This window comes from Astyanax mexicanus, chromosome 19 (genome assembly GCF_023375975.1).
Source record: "Astyanax mexicanus isolate ESR-SI-001 chromosome 19, AstMex3_surface, whole genome shotgun sequence".
Classification (NCBI taxonomy): Eukaryota; Metazoa; Chordata; class Actinopteri; order Characiformes; family Acestrorhamphidae; genus Astyanax; species Astyanax mexicanus.
The window spans coordinates 27,599,938-27,613,573 of NC_064426.1; the positions used below are offsets into that span (position 1 = coordinate 27,599,938).

At 38.1% G+C, this 13,636-nt stretch overlaps 1 protein-coding gene across 11 annotated transcripts in view; it reads right to left on the reverse strand.

Annotated features, from left to right (window-relative positions):
- Positions 1-13,381, reverse strand: part of mapk8ip3 (mitogen-activated protein kinase 8 interacting protein 3) — a 70,417-nt gene extending 57,036 nt beyond the window's left edge. For 6 of the 11 annotated variants that reach the window (XM_022672284.2, XM_022672251.2, XM_022672228.2 and 3 more), the window contains exon 1: positions 12,208-13,379. In XM_022672284.2, coding sequence (XP_022528005.2) covers positions 12,208-12,513 — 306 coding nt within the window. In that variant the 5' untranslated portion in view covers positions 12,514-13,379. Of the gene's footprint in view, positions 1-12,207 lie in introns of all 11 variants that reach the window. The other 5 variants (XM_022672270.2, XM_022672243.2, XM_049467661.1 and 2 more) reach the window with 3 other exon arrangements.
- Positions 13,382-13,636: the final 255 nt, after the last annotated feature.

The following is a 13,636-nucleotide window of genomic DNA, read 5'->3' on the forward strand; positions in this document are numbered from 1 at the left end:
AAAAACCTTGTATCTCCAAAATGGCAGCTTTAACCCTCTTGTTATGTTCGTCTCTATCTTTCCAAAGTAGCTAAAAAGCATTTTTTTAAACCTAAACACTGTATTGGGCCAAGTGGATATCAACAACAAAATTAGCCAACCTTTTTTCTGTTCATAAAAAAATATATATATTTGTTTTGTTTAAATCTGCCTTTGCAGGCTTGGTTTTCTTTTCCATATTTTAAATGGAAGAAAATGTCTCTCTTCAAACACATTAAACGGGTCATTTTCCATTTGCATGTTTATTGCACAAATTAAGGCCAGCAGAAGAGGTTTTATGCTGGAAAAAGTACAATTATAGACTCACTTATCTGTCTGCACTGATCTGTCTAGCCAGACACCACCAGTCATGACCATTACCACCCACTGCGCTGTCCAATGTATGTGGTTGTGCTTTTTATGAATTATTCAGGGTACATGTGTTGGGGTTCCCAAGCCAATCCCCTGAGGTAAAACTTCACAATCAATTTACATACGGCTATCCCATGACTTTTGGCATGTATGTAGTTCTTTGTCAGTATGAAGTCACAATCTGAGTTACAGAAAATGGTAACTTGCTTTTATGACCTAAAACAGTGTGATCAGGCAGTCAAACATTATATAAATTACATGGATATACCTATTTTGCAAATAAACTTCAGAAATTTGATTAGTATACATTTAAAAAGAAAAATAACTTATAATAAGAGATTAACAAAAAAAGTAAAACAGCCCTTCACACTACTAGTGTCCCTCACCAAGCAGCTGATCTCCCAGCATCCTTTGCTACATGCAGTTACTTACTGCAATCAGGAAAAAGTCAGTGCAGGGTTTTGCTGACAATGTTAATGAAGATGGGGGTTTTATTCTCCAGCAGGACTTGGCACACTGCCAAAAGTACCAGTTGGTCTTATATAATATTCAAATTTTCTAAATCACTGTTGTATAGCCATAATCATAGCCATAATCATCAACAATTAAAAAAATAAACCAATTAAAATAGATCACTCTGTGTGTAACACATCTATATAATTTATGAGTTTCATATGTTGAACTAAATTACTGAAATCAAGTAACTTTTCATTGATATAATTTTTTTTGGTCATTTTGTTATTGAAATATTCTTTTTACACAATAATTCTTTTTTTCACAATATCTTAGTTTCTATTGATGCAATGGTATGATGTTCTGAAGGTCTTTTTCACAGCAGTGGCTCCAAACTCAATCTTAAAAGGCCTAAGGTAATACACGAACAGTACCCCACATTCCAGCAGAATCCACAGACATAACACCTCAATGAACTAATCTGGAAGCTGGAGACTAGTTTAGTAAACACAGTGTAGTCTGGCCAATTACGCTGCCTCCTCCAACTCTTCAGTGCTCAGTTCACAGTGCTTCAGTTAATCCAGATTACAGAAAGACTGAACACAATTTAAAGCATCCACATAGCAACATGACTGACAGCACAGAAAGTGACCAACTTTGAGAACACAGCATGTCACAGCATAATCATCTGTAATACACTGTTATTATCAATGAATAGAAGAAGAATAAACTAAATCAGATTTATATTAAACATTAATGGTGATAATGCCACATTAATGCCACATAGATGCCAGACAAACTTGGTACAGATCTCCCGAATTAATTACTGTCACCTCGAAGAAAGAGCTTTACTTACCAACATAAATAAATTTTAAGATAGATATGTGTGTAAATTGTTTTACTTTTATAATCATGCTTTTGTTTTCTTAACGCCAATATTGCAGGAACAGGGATCCCAACATCGACGGCCTCACTGCCTGTTTTCCGATATCCGATACTTACTGTTAAATATATATTATCAAACAACAGCAGTTCTTGGTTGTGTGTTTGGTTAGCTAGTTATCTAGCTCTGTTACTCACTGATTGGGCTGAAAAATGCACTGTAAAGAGCAGCATTATTTAGTTAGTGTTACATAATGTTAAAATCTTTACACTGTTTCACCACATGGCGTGTTAATCCTACACCAGCAATAGGTTACCTGTGGTCCAGATGTGGCCTGCAAGCATGAAACACCTGGCTTGTGAGGTTGTTAGAAGTATAATAAACGATAGTGAAAAAAAAACATGCTTTTCTGGGAAGCTTTTATTTAGATTTCTCCCCTGTCTCTCTGTCGCGCTAGGCGTGACTTTAGTCTTTTGTCCGTTCTTGGGCTCCCTATCTTTTTCTAAGTTCACTAGCAGGGCAGCGGTAGTGTATTATGCCGCGACCCTGACGTCACGAGGTCGATCCTGGGTGAGGAGTGGTGTGTTTATTTATTTATTTTTTGTTTTTCTTCTTGGGTTTACCTGCTTTGAGATCAACTGTTCTGCAATCGGGTTCAACAACCCTCTGGGCTGGAGAGCTACTAGTCTGTAGCACTCCATCCCATTACACTTAATTTTCAAAAACAGAATTTTTTTGTGGCCTGCACGTAATGGCTTGGAAAAAAATATCTGGCCTGTGCCAAACTTAATTGCTGACCCCTGTCCTACATGTCCTAACTGCAGAATCTAAAAAAAAAAACAAAGCTCCAGAATGAGCTGAGCTAAGCCTGTTGCTCTAAGTGGTCGCTTACAAAAGTCTCGCTGCAGGTTGTAGGAATGTGGGGTTCCTCAAACAAGTATTGGCATGTATGCTCTAGCTAGCAGCAGGATAAAGGACTGCAGCTACCTATGACTAAACTTCCCCAACAGTGATCCACACAGTGCTAAAGTAGTAACCTTAGCTCCCGAATCGAATCGGCTACATCAGAGAAATATCGGCCGATCTCTGCAAATATTTTATCTGAAAAAATTCCAATACGGATACATAGCCGATTGATCTTCCCATTTCTAGTTTATGGTCATACAGTAAATTTAAACAATGCATCTTTTGGCTGTGTATATGCATGGCAATTTCTGAAAAAGAAGCAGAATGCTGGGATATAAAGAAAGAGGTTTCTGTCCTTATTGTGTCCATTATAGCCCACTGTCATAATCCCGCAGGAGAGGAAATTGGAGAGTGCTGTTTACTCTCAGTCCGTCCACTCCTCTCTCTCTCTCCCTCCTTCCTTCTCTCCCTGTCTCCCTCATCCTCCATCTCCATCCCTCCCCCTCCTAGCCTCGGTCTCTCTGTCTCATAATAAGAGAATCAGGTTACACAGCAGCCTCCAGCTACCCTTTCTGTGCGTTATTGATTACCCATAATCACCCTCTCCACCCATCCTCCTCACAGTACTGTCCTCTACAACCAAAGAACACGGCCCTGAAACGAGGGTCCATATAGTAAACAAAGCCAATACTACTATAATATATACTCCATCTATAACCGTGTTCTCTACAATGATGATGCTTAATCCAGCACTTTTGAGATAAACTAAGGTAACAAATCTTGGACAATGTAATGACAGTCACTGGATTCATCTTTAAAATAGTATTTTTCTAAACATAACTTCCACAGCTATTTTCTAGTATGGAACATTTCAGAACTTTGACAATTCTATTCTGTGAAGACTGCATAGAAGGGAAAGAACTCAAGGAAGTGAACTTTGGACTGGAGTTTAGGCAGAGTCTGTTTAAAGCAATGTTTTTATTTTGTTTTTTAAGTGAAGCAAGAAGGAGAAATTTGACAGGGTTAAAAACCCTTGTTGTTGGTGGAGTGGACTTGTCATGGGCACGTAAACAAGGTACAGATTGCATTTAGAGGATGATAGATTATTTTTTGCTATTTTTTTACAACATGAATAGACGCTTTACATCACAAAAAGTCACTTTAAACCTAAAAACACACAGTGGACACTATCTTACACCCTGCACAAGGCATGTCGCGATGCTCATTCCCATCTTACAGCCCGCAAACAATCTTCTTTCATGCATTGCGCTTGCACCATTAAAATAACCACTGAGGTTATGAATATATCTATATTGATGGCCATGGTGCTCTGGAAATAAGTTGTGTTCAGGGACGTTTCTGGTGTGTTGCTATCTTGGCAGTCGAAAACACAGGTGCACCACTGACTAATTAAAACCGTGACAACAGTCAATAATCCAGACGTCAGCTTACATACACCCCCACTCGTTACACACAAGGACACGCAGCAGTGCACATACCCAACTTTCAAATCAACAATAAACAGAATACAGAATAAAATAACATTAATGTTTCCATAAATTACCTGCTTGTGCACCTTAACAGCCTGAATGTGCAGGTCACTTTCCTCTGTTGAGAAGTGCAGAAGTGCTGCCAAAATCAGAGCACATCTGGCTCTTAAAGGAAATAGCCAGTGATACACGTTACGCCCAAAACACACACGATTAGATACAATTAGTACAGGCCTTTTCCGCAATTCGAGCCATGCAAGGTGTAGTTTTTGCGTCCTTACGATACCAAAGACACACTGAAAGATGGCTCACTTATTGATTACAGTATCTTTTTCCATGACTTTTGAAATGTCCCATAGACAAAAAAATCATTAAGACACTTTTAAAAACAAAAAAAGGTACGCCAAAACATTTACTTTTACAATCTTTCAGCAAATAGTACAATACATTACAAAACTGCTCTCCTCTGCCTGTTCCACAGTCGGAACTGGACCCACTGTTCGTCGAAAATCAAAATGATTACTCGTCCATCAGAGCTGGTTCTGAGTCAAATCTGCACCCGGATGCATTTTGCACTCCAGACTGTGCATTCCTTGCACTTCTGAGCCAAAACGCCTCTCATTTTAGACCTGCTGCCACAGCAGAAACCAGGCCCATCTTCAGAATGACCCAGCAGAACCAGACATTCTCCAGCAGGCCATTAAGTCTTGATTAACTCAACATTTATATTATACATATATACAATATGTGTGTGCAAGTGTAGTATGTGTGTGTGTGTGTGTGTTTTCGGCTTTACAACTACAATGCGGACCAGCTAGGTAGGAGTGTCTAACAGAGTTGACAGTGAGTGTGAAACATGGTGTTTATAAACTCCAGCAGCACTGCTGTGCCTGATCCTGAAAAACCCACACTAACACACACACAGATTGCTGATAACGATCCACCATCCTAATAATCCCTGATCTGTGGTGGTTCTGTGGGGTCCTGACTATTGAAGAACAGGGTGAAAGGAGGATAATAAAATATGCAGAGAAACAGACACAGGACTACAGTCTGTAATTACAGAACTACAAAATACTCATAATATAGTGATATGATTTTGTATGTCACTTCAAATGGAAAAAAATGCTGACATTCAAAGGAAGTCAGTGTTAAAGGATTTGACTTATTCTGGTTAACTGTTTTTTTCAGTCAAAAAAAATTATCAATCACATATAGGCCTGGTAATATGGCTGGCCATGGTATAGTATCTGTATCTTCAAGACAATCTCTTGAGATGGCAGCAGTTTGTCCAGCTGGAATTGTGCAAGATTGCATAGTTTTCTTCAGTCAAAAATGGCTAACAGCAAACAAGAATTTGGACACAGTTCCTGCATATTTTGGTGTAGGAGTGTAGCATTGTTAGAGCATCCAACAGCATCTGACGCGTTGTTAATCAGGGATAGGCCTGGTAATGTAGCTGGCCATGGTATAGTATCTGTGTCTTCAAGGTAATCTCTTGAGGTGTTAGCATGCAGTATGTTGATAAGCATTTTCCTGCTGGAGTACTGCAGGATAGTGCATTCTAAAAAGGTAGGGGCACTGGCTGCCTTTAGCTGTCAAAATGCCTGTAATTAAGTCATTGTCACTCAAAAATCTCTTGCAATTAGGGGTGGGCGATATGGCCCTAAAATAATATCACGATATTTAATGGTATTTTCGCGATAACGATACTCTTAATTAATGATTTTTTTTTCAAGAATACACTACTGCAATAAAATGAAAAATGTTATTTTATTACTGCATACGATTTATGTCACACCACTACCTGATATATTAAAAAAATACAAGAATCTGATCATATTTGTAATAGAAGTCAATGACCCAGAATGTCATGATACTAATAATGCACTCCAAATATCTCCATATATCCAGGATTAAAGTAAAATAAATGATACTGGAAAGATATAATCTGTCTCTAGTAAATATATAATGGGAAATGAGAGCAGTGTGAATTTTTCTTTTGCTAAAAACTGTTAAAACAAAAAAAAGTAGTACCCAGAAATAATTAGGGGTGGGTGATATGGCACGATATTTTTAGGGTATTATATCGTTAACAATATAAAAAAATGTTGGCGATATTATCACGTACGATACAATATGGCACACCCCTACTTTCAATGTCTTTAATCCTGAAAGTAGATATTTTAAAGATGTTTTGAAAGATTTTTTGATGTCATCATAACATGAGATGAAAGATTATATAACAAATCAAGCCAGTCTACCTTCAATTGTATTATAATAAAAGCCCATTTTAGACACATAACCAATAATGTACCATATGTATGCATATGAAACCCCTCTGAACAATGCAGACAGTCTGTTCTTACCAATACAAGACTACACAATATGAGCCTCTTGTCTTAGTTCTGACTCTATGTGCTAATGAATATTAATGAAACCAAAATAAACTCTTGTTTTCCCATGGCTGGTATGCAAACACAGTATTCAAATCTCAGATGTAAAACTGTCGATTCCGCTGAATAACCTTTCCTCCGTAGGAAATTGTCTGTGAAGGCATGACACTATAAATTCAGACACTGAAATCATCACTATTTCTTTGAAGATATCACTTATTATATACAGCATAATAAGCATTAAGAGATCAGATTTATGAGTCAGATTTATGAACACATTTAGACCAACACACAGAGTCCTGTAGACTCTGCTCTGAATGATACACTGCTACTACATTCTGTAACCATAAAAAAAGAAGCAGTCAGATCCATTAATCACACGATAGGAAGTAGAATAGAATCCATTTATAATATAATCTTCCCTTTATTATTTCTAATAATAATGCGGTAATACTATTACAATACTACTACTATTTCCTTTAATATCACTAATATGAATTTAATTATGCATTTATATTTTCTTTAACTACTTTAATCTGTCAATAATTTTATTTGACTTGTATTATATTTTATTTACCAACAGAAGCCCATTATTATTAAATTATTTCCTATAAATTACTGCAAATATGAAGCCAATAAGTAACAACATTTCCTTTATTGACATTATTCATTCTCAGTCTCCAGTAGTCCATTAATACACACATGTATTATTATTACATATAATGTTCTTTATATTTTATTACCACTTTAATACCACCCTTGGTTATTTAATATATTTTTACATGATATTGTAAGAGCTTTATTCTGCATATTGTCCTTGTCCAATTGATACAAACGTATCATCAAAATGGTAACTTTTGGTAACAGGCAAGAGAAGACCTTAATGACCTAAATTTTAAATGAAAAGTCAATGCAAAATAAAGGTATTTAGTTTTGAAGCATTTCTGAGTAATTTCTCTTGTAGTGTACTGAGCATCTACAGGGTTCAAATGATGGATAAAATCAAAATTAACCAAAATTTTATTTGACAATTGGAGCAAAAAACAATTCTTACACACTATCAAGACTTTTAAAGCTCTATAACACTTCAGTTTGTTAACTATTTAGTTATCAATCTCTTTGCAGAAAACACTAGGAATTATGTTACACCTTGTGTTGTGTTCTTGGTCGTCTTCTCTGGTCTACTTGTTTTCTAGCCTGTCTTGTCTTATTTGTAACTCAGCCCCTCTTGTTATCTCCCCCAGGTGTTTCTTGTCTGTGTCTGTGTATATATACCCATGCTTTCCTTTGATCTCTGTCATGCTTTTTGACCCACAGTGCTTTGTTTGTTCCCTACATGTCACTGTTTTGTTGTAGTTTGTTATACTCATTTTGTTTGTTTGTTTGTTTGTTTGGTGGTTTGCGTACTGGTTTGTTATCTTTATTTTGTTTGTCTGTTTGTTGGTTTGCATTTAATATGGTTACATATAATTATTTTGTGGATTACAGTACTCCACAAGGTTCTGTATTAGGGCCTATACAGTTATTATTAATTATGACAGTATTATAGTTATGAGACTGAAGATTGAAGATTGAGACTGTCAATATATGTATACAGCATAAAGAACAAACAGCGTTAAACTTGCAATAAAAAAACACTATAAAATATAATACAGTCAATAAAATATACAGTATTTAAACAAACTTTTTAAAAATGAGCCTAGATCAATAGTGCATAAGCATTTTTATCATTTAACATATAAAACATACAACCCCCATCATACTGTATGACAACATTACACTGTACTCTTCTTCCTTTTCTCCAATAGATTTTTACTGAAATGTACTACTGGCTCATCATCTCTTTATTGTACACTCTCTTTAATCTGTATTCATCTGAATATTATTATTTTTGTCCCTACCTCCCTACACAGGAAGCATTTGGGACACACTGTTCCAGACACTACTGTACTATAGTGAGCTTTTCACAATAGAGCATAAACAACGCTGCTCCATCTTTGCTATAATGGCGTTTACTGTGATTTTTCCACATATCCTTCTTATTGATGTTGATCCACTGAGCTGATGATGACGCAGTGGTAACATTTGGAGGGGGTTCTATCAGTGCCAGCTTGTGGTGATGATACTGCAGAGGCTTTAGCTGAGGGCTTAGCTAAGGGAACCTGATTCCAGCGGCTGGTGGATCAGCACAGCAGTGTCTGTTTTGTTGCCAGATGTGGACGATGACACAGCGAGGAGTGGAGTGTGAAGCATCAGAACTGATTAAGAATGAATTAATGCCTGTATATACATTTACATTTACATTTATGGTATTTAGCAGACGCCCTTATCCAGAGCGACTTACAACAGTGCTTCAAAGTTACTTAAGATATCCAAAGCTAGTTTGTAGACTAGGATCAAGAGATACATAGAGCTTAATCATGTTAAGAACCCTAGGAACCTTTTTTTTTTTTTTTTTTTAGTTTAGGAACTCTTTGAAAAGATGTGTCTTCAGTCGACGTTTGAAGACGGCGAGTGACTCTGCTGTTCTGACATCCAGTGGAAGTTCATTCCACCACCTTGGTGCCAGCACAGAGAAGAGTCTGGATGTCTGTTTTCTGTGTGTTTTGAGTGATGGAGGTTCGAGCCGAGCCGTACTGGAAGCTCTAAGAGCTCTTGGTGCAGATCTGGCTTTGACCATCGCCATCAGGTATGAAGGTGCTGGTCCGTTTTTTGCCTTGTAGGCCAGCGTCAGGGTTTTGAATCGGATGCGGGCGGCAACAGGAAGCCAGTGGAGGGAACGCAGCAAAGGAGTCACATGACTGAACTTCGGAAGATTGAAGACGAGTCGTGCTGCCGCATTCTGAATTAACTGTAGTGGTTTGGTGGCTCGCAGTGGAAGACCAGCCAGTAGAGAGTTGCAGTAGTCAAGTCTTGTATACCTAACACTTGATCTAATGATATATATTATGCAATTGTATATTTGTAGTTGTAGTGTACACTGCGTATATGGAATTGTTTAGTAAACAAAAAAAGAGTTTAACAAAGTAGAATATGTTTTATATTTTAGATTCTTCAAAGTAGCATCTCTTGCTTAGATGACAGCTTTATACAACTTGGCTTGATTTTTTCAGGCAGCTTTATGAAGTTGAGTCACTTGGATTGGCTTTCAGTTAAAGGCTGTGCTGACCCTGTCAAGAGTTATTTACTTTAATTTCTTGATCTCTTGTGTTTGCCGGTAATGTTCTAATACACAATATAGCAAAAACATATACATATAAGAAAAAAATACTTTAAGAAATGAAGGTCAGTTAATCAAAAACATTAAAGAACTTTGAAAGTATTCTCAAGTGCAGTTACATCAAAGTTACCCGCCCAGATAAGAGCCCACCTAAATACTAAATTAATATTTTGGTTTGTTTAACACTTTTATGTTTCCTACATGAATCCTTATGTGTTCCCTCATAGTCGGGATGACTTCAGTATTCATTTACAATGAAAAAAATAAATAAAAACATGGAATAAGAAGTGTGTCCAAACCTTTGACTGGTACTGTACATAGTTGTCTGTTTTATACGGTTGTTGTCTGTTTTACACAGTTCAGAACCAGACCTGCTTATTAAGCTCCACTACCTAAAAGAAAGCCACCTAAAACAATTGGGATTGTAAAGTGTCATTTGTTGGGAATGCCTCCAATCTACTAACCCCCTGAATGAGTGAATAAACATTACTATGTATAAATAAAGACAAACAAAAAACATTGTGCAAACAGCATTTATGACTCTTCATTATTACTCTCAGGATGTTGTTGACACTAGACACTTTGCAACAAGAATGATATAGTTATGTATGTAATACAGAATGAATGTGACCTTATATAGCTATCAGTATGTACAAATTTGAATTAGTAAAGTTCATGACATTTTTAAAGAGCTCAAATATAGTTCGAAAAGCACTTCAGCTTTCTGACCTCAACTTCCTCAAAGCCAGAGTGAACGTGACCTATGTGTGTTTGTGGGCATGAGGATGAGCAGATACTGCGGCTACAATGTTCACAATGTGTCACAGCACCTCTGAGAGGGTTGCTAATCTATTGACAATACTTTAAAACTATCCAAAAAATGAAATATCTTGATAACTCTTCAAAACAGATTTTGAATTTCATAAGTCTGTTTGACACTGTCAAAAAGGGGGCAAAGCCAAGTGAATGTAACAATATTTGTCAAATGTGTTAGACGTCCACACCTTCCATAAAAAAAATCAGCATTTTTAAATATTGCAATATATATTAAAGAACAATAAAATATTAAAAATATATCTTTCCAATATCATGCAGCCCTATTCTGTAAATGCAGTGTCTGTTAGAATAAGGGTAAGCAAAATATTTGTTAATTGTGTTTAAAACAGCTCTAAAAGTGTTACTATGGTGACTAGTTAATTTACAACACTTCATTACAGGCAATGTGTGTTTACCAATGTCATACCTTTGGTAATGGTACTTCATAACAGTCCTGAAATAATGCCTAATGTCATAAAGTTGATTATACATCATAATAGGTTAGAATTGTGGGAGAGTTGTGTTATAACACTTCATGACAGCCATAAAAGTGATCACTCATTTGTTTACCACATTTTATAACAAGTCAGATGTTTAGCACTGTAAAACTCATAATTGTTGCTGAAATGATTCCCAATGACAATTAGGATGTCAATGTAAATATGAAAGTGTTGTAACACTCAACAGCCCTAAAATCAACCACACTTCCAACAGACCTTATGTTTACTTCCTTTTAGCCTTGAAATGATTCATAAAGTCATAAATGTACCTTCATAACACTTCATAACAGATTATAGATGGCAAAAAACTGTCTGACACTGTCAAAAAGACAGTCAAAACTGTCAAAAAGACCCTATGTGGCAATACAGCTTACTGTATGTGTGTGAGGGAATGAAGGCTTACAAAAATGTGTCATAACACCTAATAACAACAAGAAAAAATTAAGCACTAATTTGTTAACCACGTTTTATAACAGCTCAGACATTTAGCGGTGTGACATTGATGGGGATAACTAGTTTAAACCTCATAATATTGCTGAAATGATTGCCAGTGTCATAACACTGACTTTATAACACTTCATATAAGATTATAAATGGCATACAATCTGAGATAACAATAGTTGTGATATATTGTGTTATAACACTTCACAACAGCAGTAAAATCAACACTTTCAACAGAAATTGTGTTTACAACTGAAATAACTTAATACTTAATTATATCCTCGATTCCTAGTTCTATAAATTTGACTTCATAATAGAATAAAGGATTATTACATTATATTGCTGAAATGATTGCCAATCTCAGAACATTGACTTTGTAATACTTATAAATGGCATTAAGCTGCCTGACAGTGTCAAAAAGGGAGGGAAATCTGAGAGAAGGTGACCCTATGTGGCAATATTTGTGCTATATTGTGTTATAACACTTCACAGCAGCATTAAAACACTATTAACAGAAGTTATGTTTACAACAACCGAAATATTGTCGGAGATAACTTAATACTTCATTATAGCCCTAAAAATGATTCCTAGTTTAAAACATTTAACTCTATAAAACTGTTATAAAACAGCCTCTGGACGCCGTGCACTATACGTCAATCACGTTTACGTCAACTAACTCTAGCTTTACGTTAATTGACGTTAATTGACTCACCTCCTCGGCCTGCTTGCGTAGCGCCTTCTCGCGCTCGTACTGCGTGATGAGCTGCTCGTTGTCCTCCTTGAGCAGCTCGAGCTCCACCTCGTGCTCCTGGTTCTCAGTGAGCACGGCGTCCAGGTTCTCCAGCACGTTGACCACCAGCGGCATGAGCTCCTTCACCACCTCCTCGTCGTAGCTCCGGATGAGTCGCTCGAACTCGCGGTAGATGCTGTTGGCCAGGCCCGAGACGCGCTCGGACATGACGGACACTGAGCCGTAGTCGTCCTGGTAGACGACCTCGTCCAGCTGGAGCTCCATCATCTCGCCTGGAGGTGCGGTGGTGGAGATTTCCACCGAAAATCACAAAAAGAAAATGCTGGCCAAAGTAATGGAGGCGCTGTGGGAGCTAACTAGCGGTTCTCTGAGTCATCCAAATAAAACAGGGGGGCTTGGTTTCAGGAGCTAGCTGGTTAGCTCACTGTGTAGTTAGCTAGAGATATTTTAAAGGGGTGTCATCAGTTGGACGTGCCCCCACGTGTCTCCAGGGGTGCCCAGCAGCCTCATTCAGACAAGCGGTAGCTGGGTTAGCTAGTTAGTTGGCTGAACGTTAGGTAGATGTGAATGTGATGATGATGGGAGAGGAGCCGAGAGCTAAGCTAGCCTCTCTCCTTTCTCCCCCCCCACTCCCTGCGCCACAGCACGGCCTTAAAATCCCGATCTTTCCCCTTCTTCACACCCAGCTAATCCTCCGTTAGGTCCGTATCGGGTGAGGCTGGACTAGTCACCGGCGCTCCCGTTCCCACTCGGCCGGAATCCATCACATCACCGCCCGCGATGCACCTGCTGCTGAGCCGCCGCAGCCCGGGAGCCCAGCCATTACTGGGCGAAAAAAATCAATGGAGGATAAAAAAAAGAAAATAAATAAATAATATGGTAATAAATAGCTTACATACACTGGATTATGCTGGAGTAGCTGCCCCCATCACCACGACGTGGCGCAATCATTTCTCCTACAACATACTGGCAAATTCAGCTTTTTTGACATTTAAATAACCAACCTAGCTAGGTTAACTACAGACCCCAGCCCGGTGGATGATGTTGCGGCGGGGGGCGGCTGCTGCTGCTGTCCTCCTCCTCCTCTCGGCTGGGTGGGTAGGGAATCTCAGAGATCGCCCAGCCAGGCTACAGTGTGGGTGCGTTTATTTCATTTCCCACCTCTATTCAGACACGCCCCGCCCTCCACAGCTACGATTGGTTAATATATTCAATCTGCTGGGATTGATTGGCCAATGGTGCAAGCTCGCAAGCAGCACCAACAGCGCTAGGATTGGTCAGCAGGTCGTGCTCTATTTGCATAACGCTCGTGAGAATCTTCGCTGAGGTCCTGTTTGAGAATCCCGAGTAACAAGAAGAGGGCGGGGCTTGTCTGAAAACAAGTGCGGAA